Source organism: Anabrus simplex, chromosome 5 (genome assembly GCF_040414725.1).
Source record: "Anabrus simplex isolate iqAnaSimp1 chromosome 5, ASM4041472v1, whole genome shotgun sequence".
NCBI lineage: Eukaryota > Metazoa > Arthropoda > Insecta > Orthoptera > Tettigoniidae > Anabrus > Anabrus simplex.
In genome coordinates, this window is record NC_090269.1 from 169,285,447 (window position 1) to 169,304,875 (window position 19,429).

General features: G+C 42.4%; 1 protein-coding gene across 1 annotated transcript in view; it reads left to right on the top strand.

Annotated features, from left to right (window-relative positions):
• Positions 1-19,429, top strand: part of Mctp (multiple C2 domain and transmembrane region protein) — a 1,410,470-nt gene that overhangs the window by 218,649 nt on the left and 1,172,392 nt on the right. The window contains exon 3 of the mRNA XM_068227784.1: positions 18,777-18,901. Within this exon, the coding sequence (XP_068083885.1) occupies positions 18,777-18,901 (125 nt within the window). The remainder of the gene's footprint in view (positions 1-18,776; positions 18,902-19,429) is intronic.

Below are 19,429 nucleotides of genomic sequence, written 5' to 3' on the forward strand. Positions count from 1 at the left end.
TAATCTAAAAGAACAGTTACAGGCTCATTATTAACCTCAATTTTACGGAAAGGTACTGGTGCGGGGGAATCCGCCGCAATCCTTAGACATTCCTTAGGGCCTTCAAATGATAATTTAGAAGACTGACATTTCCCCGATCTTTCGCCGGATTTAACCTGGGCTGAGCCTAGGAAAGATGAATCTGCCGACTCAGCCGGAGCCACTGGTCACTTATGCTTGTTGGTGGAAATTGTACCCGAAGTTGAGCAGGAGGGGGTGCTGTTAGCATTAGAGCAGTTCTTGGCAATATGGGAAAAGGCGCCGCATTTAAAACAGCCTTGGGATGACCCCGCTCCATTCCTTGTCCCACTAGATTTAATTGATGGACACTTGTTCCGAAGATGGTCAGGCGACCCACAAGCTTAACATTTACGGGCAGTGATGGTTCCCGAGGTGTAGGCCGAAAGTTACTTGATGACGGAAGGGGCTCCCTCGCGACACGTAGTGTGTCCGCATACATAACTCCTTCGGCTGACAGAGCCAATGCTTCTAGCTCGGAAAAGGTTTGTGGGCGCGCCGCAAAACACAGATATGACCTATAGCATGGTGATATTCTTTCCACAATAGCATGAACAATTTGATCTTCTGGAAAATGAAGAGCAAACACCCTGGTATAGAATTTGATGTCTTGTATGAAATCCGTAAAATTTTCATGCAGTCTCTGTACTCGATAATAGTATTTCTGAATCAGAGATGACCTCGCACGAGCAGGAATGAAATTTGGGAGGAGGTGTGCATGAAAGTCTTCAATCGATTACTGTTCAGCTATTGCCCTATCAATCTTGTCCGAGAGGACCCCTATGGCATATGGATATATAATTTGAAGAATTTGCGAAACAGAGAGGGAAAACACTAGAGCATGATCCTGGAATTCGACCAAAAATCTCAAAAAAGAAATTACATCACTGGTAGAGTTGACCGAAAACTTAGAAATACCCCTAAGTAACATGGCTAATGGATGAGGCAAACTACTGGACCCAAGTGACATAGTAAGTAACTGCCTAGGGGGTGACGGAGGCTCGGAGGGAGCATTATTCAAAAAGAAGGGCGGAATTGAGTGCCGACGATCAGGGCCGGTTTCTAGATGGGCAGGTGTCTTTTGAGTAACCCCAACTGTTCTATTTTCTTCCCCTTTGGAAGAATTTTCCTCGCTAACAGTGTTTACCGCCATTCGCAGGTCAGTTTTGGGAGCCGTTACCCCCGATAGCAATTGACTGACAGTACTGGACAATTTAAAAATGTTCTCAATGAGGGCATTAGCCTCCTTTCCCTGAATGTGACTCAACTTAGAGACAATAGATCATTAAGCCTATTATAAATGTACCGGGCGGTACAGCTCCACGCCGCGAATTCAAATATTGCGCCAGTTGAAACCTCTCTACAGCAGAAACTCTGAACTTTAAAATCTGTATTACATCAAAGGTTTCTCGGAAGATGTCTCTACTGTAAATTTTGAAGTGTTCTGAACGATGTCTATTTCGATTTGTATTTGTTTGCTCTGTAGCAAGAAGTGTGGACATTCTCTTCTAGATGGCACTACTTAAGAACTATAATTGTGCAACCTAGTGCGAAGTGAAGGAACTGGTTTTTTTTTTTTTTTGTTTTTTTTTTAAGAAATTTGGTATTCATAAGTTTGTTCTTTGTTAAATTTCCTTCAGTCATTTTTTGGGTTGGCAGTATAACCCTTCTCTTTTCACTTGTTTTGAATTTAGCCAAACCCGAATTTCTCTAATTAATTTTTGACCAATAACGTATGTCTTCTCCGATATGGAGATGTTGCTTTAAGCTATCCAATAAAGTTGAGGGGGGTGTGGGTACTCATTCTTGAAAGGTCTCGAATGTTCCACGAGGGTATTTAAACTGCTGATTTTCTTGCCTCGGGGCCAATTCAGTAACATTTTCCGCAGTGTGTAAACATATATAGCATGGGGCGGGAAGCGCCTCTTTCTTCGGACAGCAGTTCATGCACAAGGTAATGGTCGTTTAATAACTTTATTTCTTGCTAGCTCAGCAGTTTAACCCTCGGGACAGGTTCGAAACTTTTCTCCTGTAACCTATCTTTAAAATGTAATAGACACTTGATAAAATTTCGTCTCTTTAACTATAAATTGGGTTAAAGAGTGCCTAACCCTCTCGAGCTCCCACTCATATTGTTTTGAGGTGACTACGTTTTCAGAACCGTTTTTCTTCTCTTCGTAATGTAACAAAGTTTTCTTATCGTGTTACCTCCTTAGTATGGGATTAGCCCTTGCGTAAGCAGCCTAGTGCCAAGTAGGTTTCAAGAGTGTATTAGGAGTGCAAGCTTCGCCTCCATTCCATTTTGCATTATGGGCCAGTAACTTAACCTGCTGTTTTATTTTCCTCATGTAAAGGCCCTGTAGGTTGGGTATCAAATACCACTGTTTCTTGGTGTGCCTTAAGGGCAGATAGAAATGAAGTTTGTTGTAGCCTTTGAGAGGCTTGTCAAATTGAGAGCGGGTCTGCTCTTTTTTCTTAACGTTGTAATTAGGAGCAAGTGCTCCTTGTACTTAGGGGTTTGCTGCCCTTTAGCTATTGTGGTGGTGAGCTGAGAGCACAGAAATTAATCTTGGGGCTCGAAGCCCAAGTCTTGTAACTATTGTAATTTCTTAAATTGTTTTCCTGCTACTTGGTACCTGTTATTCTATTGCTGTTATCTGTTGATTTTGAAAAGAAAATATAACCTTGGTTAAAGTTTTAAATTAACTTCAATTTCGTAAGTTGAGACCTATTCCACCCAGCACCTTCTTTCACCTCTGCAAATCCACAAAACATCGTAAGAAGTGGTAGCAGAGCGTGGTTGAATGGGTTCAATTTAGCCCCTTTTGATGGCTAAACATTGTTTTCATTTCGAACTCATGTCCGGCTCTCGCGACAGCCTCCATCCCGGCTATTTGCGCAAGGAGGAATTGATCTATGAATTAACGATTAGGAATGTTCAATCTGGAGGCACGGTTGCGATAGACACCAATAAGTTAAACGATTCCCTTGATTTGCCTATTACCATCCCGACTTTGGGAGAAAGAGAGATAAATGACGCTCTCTCCACGATCATTGATAATGCTACTGAGCTAGCATCTGTAGTTAGTTTTTTTGAAGTAAGTGATCCATCTCCTAATCAACTCAAAAGAGTACAGGCCAGATTGTACCACTTTTATAATAGGGTATGTGATCTATTGTCCTTGAAGTTAAATGACCTTCAGGGAAAGGAAGCTAGTGCTGTTGCTGAAAACCTGCCTAAAATGTCTAGTAAAGTTAGCCATTTGTTATCTGGATCTGCTATTCCAAAAACCGACCAGCCTATGGTAGTAAATATCGTAAGTTGTGAGGATTCCTCTAAAGAGGAAGGAGGTAGTACTGCGGAGGCTACACAACGAACATCTGCCCCATTAGAAAATGTGTCCGGTCGTCGCACGTCCATTCCACCCTTCGTGTTAAATAATGCTCCTTCTGAATCTGCTTCTCCGCCAATTAGGCCCCTTCATACTACGTCCCCGGGTTTCAGTAGTTTGCCCCATCCTTTACCAATTTTGCTCAGAGGTATTTCTAAGTTTTCCGTTAACTCTACCAGTGACGTAATTTCATTCTTAAGGTTTTTAGTTGAGTTTCAGAATCATGCCCTGGTTTTTCTCCTTCTCCGTGTCAAACTTTGCAGATCATTTATCCCTATGCAATTGGTGTTCTCTCAGATAAGATAGTTAGGGCAATTGCTGAACAGTCATCCATAGAAGACTTCCATGCCCATCTGTTGGCAAATTTTATCCCCGCTCGAGCTAGGTCATCGCTCATTCAAAAGTACTACTACCGAGTACAACGGTTGGATGAAAATTTGGCAGACTTCATCCAAGGCATTAAGTTCTACACTAGGGTATTTGTTCTACATTTCCCTGAAGATCAAATTGCACAGGCTATTGTGGAAGGAATTTCACCACCTTATAGATCATACTTGTTTTTTGCATCGCGTCCGCAAACTTTTGCCGAGTTAGAGGCTATGGCTGTCTCAGCCGAAGGAGTTAGATACGCCGATACCTTGCGTGTAGCGAAAGAACCCCCTCCATCCTCTAGTAGTTTTCGGCCTCCACCTCGCCGACCCGTCACACCCCGTAAATGTTACGCTTGCGGATCGCCAGACCATCTTCGAAAATAAATGTCCATTGATCAAATCTAGTAGGACAAATAATGGAGCAGGTTCATCCCAAGGCTGCTTTCAATGCGGCGCGTTTTCACATATTGCCGAGAACTGCCCTAATGCTAGCAGCACTCCCTCCTGCACAATTTTTGGTGCAACTTCCACCAACAATCAAAAATGTCTAGTAGCTTCGGCTGAGTCGGCTAACCCATCTTCCCGAGGCTCAGCCCCAAGTAAACAATCGAAATTTCAGGGAAAACTCAGTCTTCAAACCTATCTTTTGAAGGTCCCAAAGAATGTCTTAGGATTGCGGCGGATACCCATGCACCTGTTCCATTTCTCAAAATTAAATTGAATAATGAGCCCGTAACAGCTCTATTAAATTATGGCAGTGTTTGTTCCATTATTTCGGCTGAGTGGTACTCCAAATTAAAATCCATTTGTAAACTTCCTGATTTTTGCTCGTCTTCGGTTCAATATGTTTCGGCTAATTCTTCTCCATTAGAAATTTTAGGTTCCTTAAAGGCCAAAATTTGTATTTCTAAATTTACTTGGGAGGTTAAACTATTGGTGGCAAAGCACTTGTCTTGCCCCATTATATTGGGAGCCGACTTCATGTCCCATACTGGTCTAGTGCTCGATCTTCAGAGCAAGTCGTGCACATTCAAATTTGCTTCTAATTGTAAAATCCCTTTACTTAAATGTAGTTCTGTGTCATGCACATTTGTTTCGCATACCCAGGATGAGATGTTGTTAGATCTTAGACATCTACCTGAGGAGCAGGCTGATAGTATTCGTAAGCTGTGTCAGTCGTTTCCAGAAGTTTTCTCGGATACTCTTGGTGTTATTGACCTGAATGAATACAAGATTGAGGTTACGGATTCCATCCCCGTTAGATTTCCACCTTATAGGCTGTCTGCTCCTAAAATGAAAGCTATGAAGGAGATCATCGATCAAATGTTAAAAGATGGTATTAATCGGCCCTCTAAGTCGGCGAATTCTTCGTCTATTTTTCTAGTCCCGAGAACCCAAGGTGGCTTCAGGCCTGTGATTGATTACAGGGCTCTCAATCGGAAGGTGGTGTTACAATCTGTGACCCTTCCTGACCTTCATACTTGCTTTTCCTGGTTTGGTAAAGCTAAGTTCTTCACCATTTGGAACTCAAGCACGCTTATAACCAGATTCCGCTAGCAGAGGAATCCAAACACCTGACAGCTTTTGCCACAGATTGGAATTTGTATGAATACAACCGCGTGCCTTTTGTGCTCCCCACGGGAGCAGCTGTACTCACTAGACTGCTATACAGGGTTTTTTCCGACATCAAGTTTGAGTACTTGTACCACTATCTTGATGATGTCGTCGTATTTTGGGAGACCTTCGAAAAACACCTAGATCATCTGAGAGAAGTTCTCAATCGCCTTCGTAAGGCTGGATTAACTGTGAAGTTGTCCAAGGTCGCCTTCGCTAAGCCTTCCATGTCATTCCTAGGGCATATTGTGTCGCCCGATGGTGTTGCAGTCGATCACTCTAGAACACAGGCCATCCGTGATTTCAAGCCTCCCAAGGACCTCAAAGGTATTGCTAGGTTCATTGGTATGGTGAATTTCTTCAGGAAATTTATTCCAAATTTCGCCAATAGAGCGGCGCCCTTGAACTTACTACGTAGGAAGGCGTCAAATTTGAGGGGGGGCCTTCTCAACAAGCCGCTTTTGAAGATCTCAAATTAGCTCTGTGTAATGCCCCTGTTCTGGCTATGCCCGATTTCTCCAAGAAATTCTTCGTCCAAACCGACGCGTCGTCGTCGGCGGTAGCTGCAGTCCTTCTTCAAGAGACTGAACTAGGGAGGCGACCCATCGCCTATGTCTCTAGCACTCTATCGGCTCAAGAAGCCAAGTATTACATCTACGAACTTGAGGGTTTGGCTGTCTTCTTTGCGCTAGAAAAGTTCCGCCTTTATCTGGAACATGTCAAGTTCGACTTGGAAACTGATAACGAGGCATTAAGTTAGGTTTTACGTAGGCCGCGTCGTACTGGTCGTATAGCCCGGTGGGCCATCCGAATTTCTGCCTTCCACTTTGACGTTAGGCATATCAGAGGTACTGAAAATGTTGTAGCAGACGGACTAAGCCGTATATTTTCGAATGATGTAGAGCCCCTTGAACAGGTTCATAGTTCTTCACCTCCCGAGTCCATACTACCTGAGGTTAATGCCATTCTGACTGATGCTCCCATGTTATTTACGGATATTGAAAAATATCAACGTGAGGATCAAGTGCTGGCTTCCATTATGGAAACCCTTTCTTCTGGGGAACATGTTGTCCTTTATGTATTGAGGAATGGTGTTCTATGCTGCCCGTCGGGGCATGATAAGATGATGAACGTAGTGGTTCCAGCTGTTCTTGTGCTCATGATCTTTAAGTACTATCATGAGACCCCATTGTGGGGTCATTTAGGTATCTTCAAAACTCGTGAAAGGATCCGTGAAAGGTTCATCTGGAAAGGTATGGACGGTGAAATTCGTGAACTAGTAAAGGCTTGTAAATCTTGCTTGCTTAGAAAACCCACCATGTCCACCAAGGTAGGCCTATTGTCTTCTCAAAAGCATCGCGCCCAATGAACGTCTGTATATCGACTACGTCGGACCATTTCCCCAGTCAAAGGGGAATGCCAACAAGTTCATCCTTGTGTGTGTAGATGGTTTCACTAGATTCTCATGGTTATTTCCGACTAAGCTGGCTACCGCTCAGTCCACCATTTCCTGTTTAAATTCTATCTTTGCTTCTTTTGGTCCTTGTCAATATATCGTGTCCGACTTCGCTAAAGCTTTCACTTCAAATCTTTTCCGTAAATTTTGTTTTGATCTATCTATCTCTCATGTAAAAACTTCTGCTTACTATCCTCAACCATCTCTGGCTGAACGGGTCAATCGTAATCTGAGGTCGGCGCTGATTGCATATCATCATGAAGATCATTCTAGGTGGGACACGTCCCTGCATTGGTTAGCTTTTGCTTTGAATTCGGCGGCTCATGAATCTCATAAGTTTACTCCAGCTTCCTTGATGTTGAAGTTTGTTCCCAACACGCGCTCTCTAACCTTTGGTCTCTTAGTTATATTCTACCCGAGACAATAGATCCTGATATCATTAAAGACCTTTGGAAGAAGGCTAAGCCAATCTTAAAGTGTCTCATGAAAAGGTTAGGGAAAGATATGATCGTGGAAGGAGACCCACCCATTTGAAGGTAGGCGACCAGGTGATGGTCAAGAATTTTGTTCCCGCGGGCAAGCTTGCCCCTAGATTTCATGGGCCGTGTATTATTCTCGATTTCCTCACACCCGTTACCTTATTACTAAGCAATCCAGCCACCGAGAGGATATTTAGTGTTCACCTGTCGCAGGTGAAACCTGGGTAATTTCAGTGCTAACTTGCTCCGTATAATTTTGAAAGAAATCTGAAGGTTATATTTTTGGTTTCATTTTGAGGCCTTCTGCCCTTTGAATCATGTTCTTTGTATTCAAATAGTCATTGTACAACCTCCCCTGTCAGTTAAACTGTTGTCCTGTCCACCTAGGCCAGTACCAAGCTCCCGTCTCCTGCTCAAACACACCAGTGGCTAACTAAAATGAAATAAAAACTTCCACGCCGCTGGCCCCTCAGCCTCACCACAAATATGTACCCTAAAATCATTATGGTCCAACAAAATTCTGCCGCCGAGTTCTGAATATTTCAGTGCCCCCGCAACCGTGCGGCGCCGTACCGCTACTGTGGTGGAGTACGTGCCCGCTCTACTCCAGTGAGGTCAACCAGTGTACGGCGAGTCGGAGCCCTCCTTTCGGCCAAGGCTGTTGTGCGGCGCACCACCTGCTAACTGCCCGCGGTCTGTAAACAATCGCCGCGTGTGGCGCGTGCTTCACCACCACTACCCCTCTCATAGCAGCGGGAGAGGTGTATCTCAGAGTACTTGAGGGGTCCGACCGAGCGGCCTCCTCTGGACACTGGCAGCGGCGACTGGTCTGGCCTTCAAACTTAATCAACAACGAATGAACTTATTCAGCTACATGAACATTCCATATCCACAAGTACGGCGTTTTTGGATTCAACTTCAACATCTGGTGGACTTAGACATTTCTTTTCTCTTCTTCCAAGAATTAAAGTTTTCCTTTGGAATTCAATTTCTACAACCATAGAGACCTTTTCATCAAAATCTACTATAAAAGTTTAAAAACTGGACTTAATATAGTCGCACTCACCAATATCAAATATATTAAGAGATCTCTGACTACTGAAAAACAAAAATTGCTATTTTCTCTGCTAAATTTTTCTTCATCCAATCTGCCAAAAACTTGGACTTTTTTTAAACAATTTTTTGTTTTCTCCTGTGTCACCCCTTGGAAGGACTTTTGGGGGGGGAGGCCTGTACCGGGCGGTACACCTCCACGCCGCGAATTCAAATATTGCGCCAGTTGAAACCTCTCTACAGGAGAAACTCTGAACTTTAAAATCTGTATTACATCAAAGGTTTCTCGGAAGATGTCTCTACTGTAAATTTTGAAGTGATCTGAACGATGTCTATTTCGATTTGTATTTGTTTGCTCTGTAGCAAGAAGTGTGGACATTCTCTTCTAGATGGCACTACTTAAGAACTATAATTGTGCACCCTAGTGCGAAGTGAAGGAACAGTTTTTTTGAAGAAATTTGGTATTCATAAGTTTGTTCTTTGTTAAATTTCTTTCAGTCATTTTTTGGGTTGGCAGTATAACCCTTCTCTTTCCGCTTGCTTTGAATTTAGCCAATCCCGGATTTCTCTAATTAATTTTTGACCAATAACGTATGTCTTCTCCGATAGGAGATGTTGCTTTAAGCTATCCAATAAAGTTGAGGGGGGTGTGGGTACTTATTCTTGAAAGGTCTCGAATGTTCCACGAGGGTATTTAAACTGCTGATTTTCTTGTCTCGGGGCCACTTCATCGACATCTTGCTAAGTGTGTGATTATGTAGCAGGGGGCGGGAAGCGCCTCTTTCTTCGGGCAGCAGTTCATCCACAAGGTAATGGCCGTTTAATAACTTTATTTCTTGCTAGCTCAGCAGTTTAACCCTCGGGGCAGGTTCGAAACTTTTCTCCTGTAACCTATCTTTAAATGTAATAGACACTTGATAAAATTTCGTCTCTTTAACTATAAATTGGGATAGAGAGTGCCTAACCCTCTCGAGCTCCCACTCATATTGTTTTGAGGTGACTACGTTTTCATAACCGTTTTTCTTCTCTTCGTAATTTAACAAAGTTTTCTTATCGTGTTACCTCCTTAGTATGGGATTAGCCCTTGCTTAAGCGGCCTAGTGCCAAGTAGGTTTCAAGAGTGTATTAGGAGTGCAAGCTTCGCCTCCATTCTATTTTGTATTATGGGCCAGTAACTTAACCTGCTGTTTTATTTTCCTCATGTAAAGGCCCTGTAGGTTGGGTATCAAATACCCCTGTTTCTTGGTGTGCCTTAAGGGCAGATAGAAATGAAGTTTGTTGTAGCCTTTGAGAGGCTTGTCAAATTGAGAGCGGTTCTGCTCTTTTTTTCTTAACGTTGTAATTAGGAGCAAGTGCTCCTTGTACTTAGGGGTTTTCTGCCCTTTAACTATTGTGGTGGTGAGCTGAGAGCTCAGAAATTAATCTTGGGGCTCGAAGCCCAAGTCTTGTAACTATTGTAATTTCTTAAATTGTTTTCCTGCTACTTGGTACCTGTTATTCTATTGTAGTTATCTGTTGATTTTGAAAAGAAAATATAACCTTGGTTAAAGTTTTAAATTAACTTCAATTTCGTAAGTGAGACCTATTCCACCCAGCACCTTCTTTCAGCTCTGCAATTCCACAAAACATCGTAACTATAAAAATGAAATAGTCGAGCTTGCACACGTTTAATTTGATTAGGGGATGGATTCCCTTCTTCAAAAAACTAACTACAGATGCTAGCTCAACAGTATTGTCATTGATCGTGGAGAGAGCGTCGTCAATTTCTTTCTCTTCCAACGTTGGGGTGGTAATAGGCAAATCAAGGGAATCTTCAAATTTATTGGCATGCAACGAACCGTGCCTCCAGATTGAACGTTTCTAATAGATAGTTCATAAAGTAATTCCTCCTTACGCAAATAGAAAGGATGGAGGACCTCGCGAGAGCCGTACATGAAGGCAGAAAATTTTGAAAAATAAAAAAAAAAATCCCAGCGACTGAGAAAATTTTTAGAGTTCGAATGAAAATCAATGTTTAGTCATCAAAAGGGGCTAAATTTAGACCCATTCAACCACGCTCTGCTACCACTTGTTACGGAGTTTTGGTGGACAGCAGAGGTGAAAGAAGGTGTTGGCTGGAATTGGTCTCATCTACAGAATTAGAGTTAATTTAAAACTTTGACAATGGTTATATTTTCAACAGACAACAAATTTAACAATTTTCATATATATCCTTCCAAAACTCAACAAATAACAAGTCAGCAACAAGCCAAAATCAGGTAGAAAGAAATTACACGATTTCGGGGGTTATTACAAAATCTGGGCTGCAAGCCCCAAGTATAATTCTTGAGCCCTCAGCTCACAACTACTATTGCTGAAGGGCATAAAACCCCTAAGTACAAGGAGCACTTGCTCATAATTACAGTGTTAAGAAAAAGAGCTGACCCGCTCTCAATTTTACAAGCCTATCAAAGGCTACAGCAAACTTCATTTCTATCTGCCCTTAAGGCACACCAATTATACAGGGGTATTTGATACACAACCTACAGGGCCTTTACATGAGGAAAATAAAACATCAGGTTAAGTTACTGGCCCATAATACAAAATAGAATGGAGGCGAAGCTTGCACTCCTAATACACTTTTAAAACCTACTTGGCACTAGGCCGCTTACGCAAGGGCTAATCCCATACTAAGGAGATGACACGATAAGAAAACTTTATTACATTACGAAGAGAAGAAAAACGGTTATGAAAACGTAGTCACCTCAAAACAATATGAGTGGGAGCTCGAGAGGGTTAGGCACTCTCTATCCCAATTTGTAGTTAAAGAGACGAAATTTTTACCAAATGTCTATTCCATTTTAAAGATAGGTTACATGAGAAAAGTTTCTAATCTGCCCCGAGGGTTAAACTGCTGAGCTTGCAAGAAATGAAGTTATTAAACGGCCATTACCTTGTGGATGAACTGCTGCCTGAAGAACGTGGCGCTTCCCGCCCCCTGCTACCTAATCACACACTAAGCAAGATGTCGATGAAGTGGCACCGAGACAAGAAAATCAGCAGTTTAAATACCCTCGCAGAACATTCGAGACCTTTCAAGAATGAGTACACACACCCCCTCAACTTTATTGGATAGCTTAAAGCAACATATCCATATCGGAGAAGACATACGTTATTGGTCAAAAATTAATTAGAGAAATTCGGGATTGGCTAAATTCAAAACGAGCGGGTAGAAATGATTAATGTTGCCAACCCACAAATCACAGCACAAAATTTAGTATTGTCAAAAACTTATGAACACAAAACTTCTTCAAGAAGTTTCATTACTTTGCAACAGAGTGCGTAATCCTAGTTTTTCTCTGTAGAGACATCTAGAAGAGAATATCCACACTTGTTGATACGGAATAAACAAACACAAATCGAAATAGACACAGTTCAGAACACTTCAAAATTACACCATTTACCGTAGTGACATCTTTTAAGAAATAGTAGAATTAGTTCAGTTTTCAAGGTTCCAAACTTCTCCTGTAGAGGAGTTTAAATTGGCGCAATATTTGAATGAGCGGCATGGAGGTGTACCGCCCGGTACACATAACAACACTGTCAGCGTAGGAGAAGACAACATGGAAAGCAACCGTCAGGGACAGCGCTATACGACTTGGTTGCTATTCCACTGCAGGAATTCATCGGCGCTTGGTGGCAGTCTGTGGAGAATATACGCCGTCACGGAAAACAGTTTACAACTGGGGGGAGGGGAGGTTCGAAAACAGGGCGCACATCGATGGACAAGAAAACCAGTTCTGGAAGCAATGTGACAGTGTCAACACCAGTCAACATTGGCCGGGTCGAACAGGCCATCCAAGGAAACAAATGCATCACATTTACGGAAATGGAGGCAACCACGGGAATTAGCCGAAAGACCCTGCAGTTGATCGTGCACGGCGACTTACAATCGGGTGTCTAGACTCTTGTCTGCAGACGAAAAGCAGGGGCGTGTCGTCAAGATCCAGCCGACTTCATGGCTAGGCTTGTGACTGGTGATGCGACATGGCTCCATTACTATGCTCCTACGCTGACAGTGCTGTTATGAAATGGCTATGACGAGTGCATTCGTTAGCACTTGTGCATGTGCTGCTTTCAAACGGTAGAACAGGACACTAGTTCCACGTCACCAACTTCAAAAGTGAAATGTGAACTATACCCGGACGTACAAAAAATAAAGTGTATAACAATATACCCCCCACGGCACTTAACACCCTTAAAAGGGTTTTGGCCTGTCCAGCGACTGCTGATCAGCCCCAAGGCCTGCAGATTACGGGGGCCGTGTGGTCAGCACGACACATCCTCTCGGTCGTCATTCCGGGCTTTCGTGACCGGAAAAAAAATGCACTGTGGAAGAAACAGTTAGTACATCCTCTTAGAGTTTTCCAATTCGCTCAACATTTATTCTTGAAACAGTGCATATGGAGTACATAAATGATTACATCTACAGATCAATAGCTCAAGTGGTACTGAGGAACCAGGTGTCGATCCTTGCTGAAACACCCATTTTAGTACATGGTGTATCCTCCACGGGCGGCAATGCAGGCGCTGATCCTGGCATCCATTCGCTCATACAGATGGTGAGTACTATTGGGATACATTATTCCACGCCTGTTCGACCTGTTCACATGGTTTTGCAAGAGTTGTGTGTTGACGAGTCTCACGTGTCAGTTGTCGTCCAATCATATCTCGCATGTGCTCGATGGGAGACAAGTCCGGAGATCGTGCTGGCCAGGGAAGTTGCTGCACATCTTGCAGAGCACGTTGAGTTTTACACGCAGTGTGTGGTCGATCATTATCCTGTTGGAACAACACATTACCTCCCTTTTGTATGAATGGCAAAAGAACGGGTCTTACAACATTCTGCACGTACCGAGCGCTGGTCAGCGTTCCCTCCACTAACACCAAAGGTGAACGTGAGTTAAAGCTTATTGCACCCCAGACCATAAGGCCTGGTATGGGGCCAGTGTGTCTTGGACAAATGCACTCTACGAGATAGCACTCGCCAGGTCTACGTCGTACGCTCAAACGACCATCACTTACGTGCAGTCAGAATCTGTTTTCATCGCTGAAGACCACGGCCCGCCATTCCATCTTCCAAGTGATCCTCTGACGGCACCAGTCGAGCCGTGCACGTCGTTGCTGTGACGTGAGTGGAAGACGGACTAGAGATGTGCGTGCCCGTAGTCCCACTGCTAGTAACCGGTTGGCAACAGTTCGTGTTAACAATTCTAGGCTGACAAATCCTCTTATCTGTGCTGTCGTAGCTGTACAATCTGCCACTGCTGCCCTTACAATACGACGATCTTGGCGGACCTCTGTGCTGCGTGGACATCCAGAAGCTCGTCTACTAGTGTGAGAATGTTCACTTGACCATTGCAACCAACATCGTTGCACAACTGACGCAGCTCGGCCGACTTGTGTGACAATCACGCCATCGGAAGACCCCTGTCAAACTCACTCAGTTGGCTACAGGAAGCGCGAAAGCTTCTCCATGGCATGACGCGTGTTTACATCACACTGAGCCGTATGGCTGTAAACATTCCCTATTAAAGGATGCACGCAGATGGCGACCTGGCAGCTATGTCACTACGGTATCTGTTGGCGGACGACGTTGAATCCATTATCAGTACATCTACTATCCACCAGGTGGCACCTGCCGTCATCAGATCAAAATTGATGTCGTCTTTCCGGGTGTACTAATTTTTTTCAGGCAGTGTAGTACGCCCCTCGTATTTTCTAAAACAACGATTGGTTGACGGCATATACTGGGTCTTGGAAGTGTTAGTAGTCTGTTTTTATTGATTTACATTTAGACGTCGAATCAGATCTGCCCATTTGATTGAGGGCTTCTTGTAGTACTTCACTGTCTCGGTGAGTCAGTGTTAATATGCGCTGACTTATTTTTTCCAGTGGATGCAATACAACAGGAATTGTATTTTTGTTTACATCCACATATATCACGTTTCGCTCCGTATGCACCTTCTCCATCGAGTGAAAATTCCGGACTCCTCACACTGGGGTTCGAAATCACAATCGCTCAAACGCAAACTTATAACTACACTAGTTGTACTTCGGAATCAACTCAGTTGATCTGGTAAAAATTACAGGACTTTCATCGCGCAGCGCTTCATTTTCCCATTTTTGCGCCCTATGTTCAAATCCCGATGAACTATTTCCTTTTTCGTTGTTGTTGTTGTTGTTGTTGTTTCATTTTTCTATGCATGTCCATTGACGTTTAGTACACGAACCTTTCTTATCAAGTTCGTGGATACAAGGGCATTATGTTGATTGTAAAATTACAACTGGGTTTCACAATATATATATATATATATATATATATATATATATAACATATATAGTATTTTTCAGAGATTACAATGTTTTGTAAGTTCATTCTTATATTAACGCTTAAGGAGATACGGCGCATTCCCCTTGATGATCATAGAAACATTCGAAATACAGAAATTTCACACACAACGAGCACCGCGCGAAGGCGGCTTTGCCATAGTTACATTTCCGGATGGGAATATCACTCGAGAAAGAAACGTCGTTAACATTAATGAATATTTCACGTGTTGGCAATAAGTCTGCGACAAACCACGCATAACGGATCATTTTTCCAAAAACTGGCGCTTACAATTGATTATGAATCAATGCATTTGTTTTTATTGCGTCACGTCTAGTTGTGATATCCCTTTGTTGTGCAATGAGTGTAGAACAATGGATGTCTTGATGTTCATTTACAATGCCATTTTCACCGGTGGGGTTCGAACCATATTCTACCGAAAGCGAGCTCACCGCGGCGTGGCCCACTGTATTGACAAGTCGCTCGGTCGGATGGATCTTAAAGTCTTCTCAGTTTTAATTACTGCGTTGATGGGGTGAAACTAACTCATGGGTTCTTGTATGAAACTAGGTATTAATATACAGAAAGATCGCAATTGTGGTGATCAGTTAAACGGGGCCGAAAATGAAGATTACAGATCTCTTCATATGTATTTTGTGGTTGTAGTAAGATTGTAAAAGAATTCGCTTACAAGTCACTGATAAGATCCCATTTAGAGAATGGTTCCAGGAATACTTGATTCGAGAACAGGAGAAGGTCCTAAGGAAAGCATCGCCATTTGTTCTGGGTGAAAACCGACAAAACAGTAGTTACGAAAATGTTCCAAAGTTTGGGCCGGGAAGAACTGAAAGTAAGGAAACGAGCTGCTCGGCAAAGCGGAAATATTCCGAGCTATGATAGCTTGCAAATACATTAGTAGAGGAATAAGTTTGAAGGGATTCTTTTACAGTAGGAAATGTCATAATATGTCCATAAAGTTCGAATTCAAGAGGACAAACTGGAGGAAGCACTCGTTTACAGGAAGGGGAAATAGGGATTGGAATAATTTAACAAGTTCAATAAATTTCCAATATTTTTTAAACATGTAAGAAAAGGTCTGCGTCTGTGGTGTAGTGGTTAGCGTGATTAGCTGCCACCCCTGAGGCCGTGGTCGATTCCCGTTTCTGCCACGAAATTTAAGAAGTGGTAGGAGGGCTGGAACGGGGTCCACTCATCCTCGGGAGATCAAATGAGTAGAAGGGAGTTCGATTCCCACCTCAGTCGTCCTTGAAGTGGTTTTCCGTGGTTCCCACTTCTCCTCTAGGCAAATGCCGGGATGGTACTAACTTAAGGCCACGGCTGCTCCCTTCTTTGTCTATCCCTTCCAACATTCTCATCCCCCTCACAAAGCCCAAGTTCAGTATAGCAGGTGAGGCCGCCTGGGCGAGGCACTGGTCCTCCTTCCCAGTTGTATCCTTGACCCTAAGTCTCGCCCTCCAGGACAGTGCCTTTCAGGCGGTAGAAGTGGGATCCCTCGCTGACACCGAGGAAAAAAACCAACCCTGGATTATAAACGGTTTAAGAAAGGAAAAAAGAACAAAGAGATTGAAGAAAAGACCAGGTAAACAACTGATAGGTGACAGCTCTAGATTGATTGATTGATTGATTGATTGATTGATTGATTGATTGATTGATTGATTGATTGATTGATTGATTGATTGATTGATTGATTGATTGATTGATTGATTGATTGATTGATTGATTGATTGATTGATTGATTGATTGATTGATTGATTGATTGATTGATTGATTGATTGATTGTTTTAAATGACTATTGATATCGTGATCTTAACTAAGGGACTTCCAGTTTTACGTGGAGAGTAAATCACACGTACTGAATGTATTCAAAATTCTCTCATGCATTATACGGGATGTAAACCACAGCCACCTTGGTTAGAAGCCAGTGGAAATGCCATTCTACTCTATTGAAGGTACTTTTATCACGTACTAGCTGATGTACCCGTGCTTCGCTACGGAATTCTACATTGTATAAATTCTAGGTCAGCTAGTGTACATGCTGTCAGCAAGATTGCATTAAATTGCATAGCTCTTAACGCCCTAGAAACGCGACGGGGAAGTCATCAAACGTACTTTCTCATACGAAGACTGGCTTAGGAAATTTGCATTGTAATGGTAGGCCTGCTTGCCTACCATAAGTCACAATCACGTTGGGGAGTTTTCATTATAAAGGCAGACGCTCACTCTCCAACTCTCCAACCTGCCTTTTTATATCCTTAGGAAGACTGTCTTAGTAGTTTCCCCGACTGAATGAACACAGGTCAATACAATGACGTCAGTTGGAACGGCGCGATTGAAAGCAATGCTTTCGCATGAAATACTCGATGAAATTAAAAACCACACACGATCTTCCTTACTTAAATAGAGCACTGCATCAATTACCAACCGAAGGAAAAGCCTATTTAAATGTGCTTCCGTCTTTTCGGCTTGGTGGGGGGGAGGGGTTGAATAGTGGAGAGTCCCAGGTCAAAAACTATGCATTTTTACTAATCTGTTTCCTAGGAGTACCCGACGAGTCGGAAAATCTCACTTCATTACACTGGCGGCTATCCCACTTGGAGGCAAATTTTTCCGCCAACCTAGAGGAGAAACCCTCTCTTCAATGCTAATTTGGAAAAAAATGAATGTAGAATTTAATGAAAGTATAGAGGAAGAAGTTTTCCTTAAGAAACGGCTCTTTTCAGGGTTGAATTTTGAGTAATTTAGTGAATTGTGGTGCTATAATTTGAAATAGGCCTAAGTGGGCCTCTGTCTTAAGTGTGCACACTGCTCATTCAAAACAGTGTGTCAGATCGAATAGCTGGAATACTATGATGAACCAGTATGTTACGTACCAGCAGTATCAGAAAATGTATGAACCAGAGGAATGACACGCTAAAGAAGAAAGTTTTCTAAATTCCCAGCTATTTCCCGCCAATATTCAGTCAGGTTGTTATACTCGGTAAGCATCAGTAATCTCATCTATCAGAGTCCAGTGGCAGCATAGGAGACAAAGAACATCATAACAATGGTCAATGCAATGTTATTGTTGATCAATGTTACGCGCTTTCGATATTGTAGGCCTTCACATTTAGTTTTTTCCCGACTCTAGGCGCCTTCCTCTAAACTACAATTTTATCCAGGGCGAATATAATTGTTTATAACTTACAGTAGACTGTAGTTTCTTATTCCCCGACTCTATATACCGACTTTCATTAAATTATGTTAACCCATTTTCTCGTGGCTCGGCGTCGATATGGACTTGTCAACAAAAATACTAATTCATGAATATCTGTGTTATCAAAGCGTGTACGGTAACAATGTATGACATAAATGATCGGAAATTTAATTCTATATAACTTTAGTTATATAACTTAGTATTTATCGATAGGACCACTAATAATACAAATTTTTGAGAATTGAATTGTAGGCTTCCCCCTATACTACCATTTTACTCAGCGTGAATAAAATTATTTATAGCCTAGATTATAGTGGCTCATTCCCCAACTTTACATACCGATTTTCAATAAATTATCTTCAGCCGTTTTCTCGTGCTGCGTGTACATACATACATACATGCAGACAGACAGGTAGACAGACAGAGAGAAATTACGAAAAAGTAAAAAGTGCATTTTCTTGTTACTATGGACATGACCGATGCAGAAATGCCATTGTTTTCAAATTCTGAGCAATGTACGGTTAAAACTCTTATTTTATATATATATATACATAGAAGATAGATATTTTTATCAATGCACTCTTTCAGGAAACTGGAACACAAGCCTGCTGCAACATGGAATAACGATTTGTAATAACGTTAGAACTGCAGTGCCACGGCTCTTTTAAGATGATCAATGTGGGGTTTAGCATTATATGTCAGAGGAGGTCTAATTTCGTTTTCTTAAAAATGCATGCAGGAAAAAGGAAATACGATAATTTTTGTTTCAGATTCCTCACCGATCCGCCGTCCACAGTCCGCCGAAGTGCCGCCCGGAGCAGACTCTCCCCGTTTGCGAGCTCGGGCATCCCCTAGCGTTGATACACAGCCGAAATTACCACTGGATCCCGCCACGGTAAGTGTCAACCATTTAATATATTCTAACGAGTATATCACGGCTATATCTTATCGAGAACGTGCACAAGTCTACAGAAAGGAGAATGTATCTCATTCATTGACAGTGTTGGTTGATGAGGCTGGCTGTGACATTAGAGCTTCGTTTGCGAGTCTTGCAAATTTAGCGGCTTTTATACTAAGTCTGAAGATTCTCATCTTCAAATTGGTAATCAAATTTCAAATTTAGTTACAATGATTTTTGCATCCAGGTTTTATGAACGTTTTGACAATGGGTGCAATAAATTGTTTATAGGTACAAAGGGAATAGGAAACATCTATGTAAGTAATACTATAATTTTATCTCTAGACATCATATGTCGATTCCTGGCTGGGTCGAGGATTTTAATCGTGTCCGATTGATTCTTCTGGCTCGGGAACTGGGGGTTTGTGCTTGTTCCAACACTTTCATCTTAATATTCGGACAACACAATACACTACCAACCACCAGCGAGAAACACACAATAGTGATTACATTCCTCCATACAGC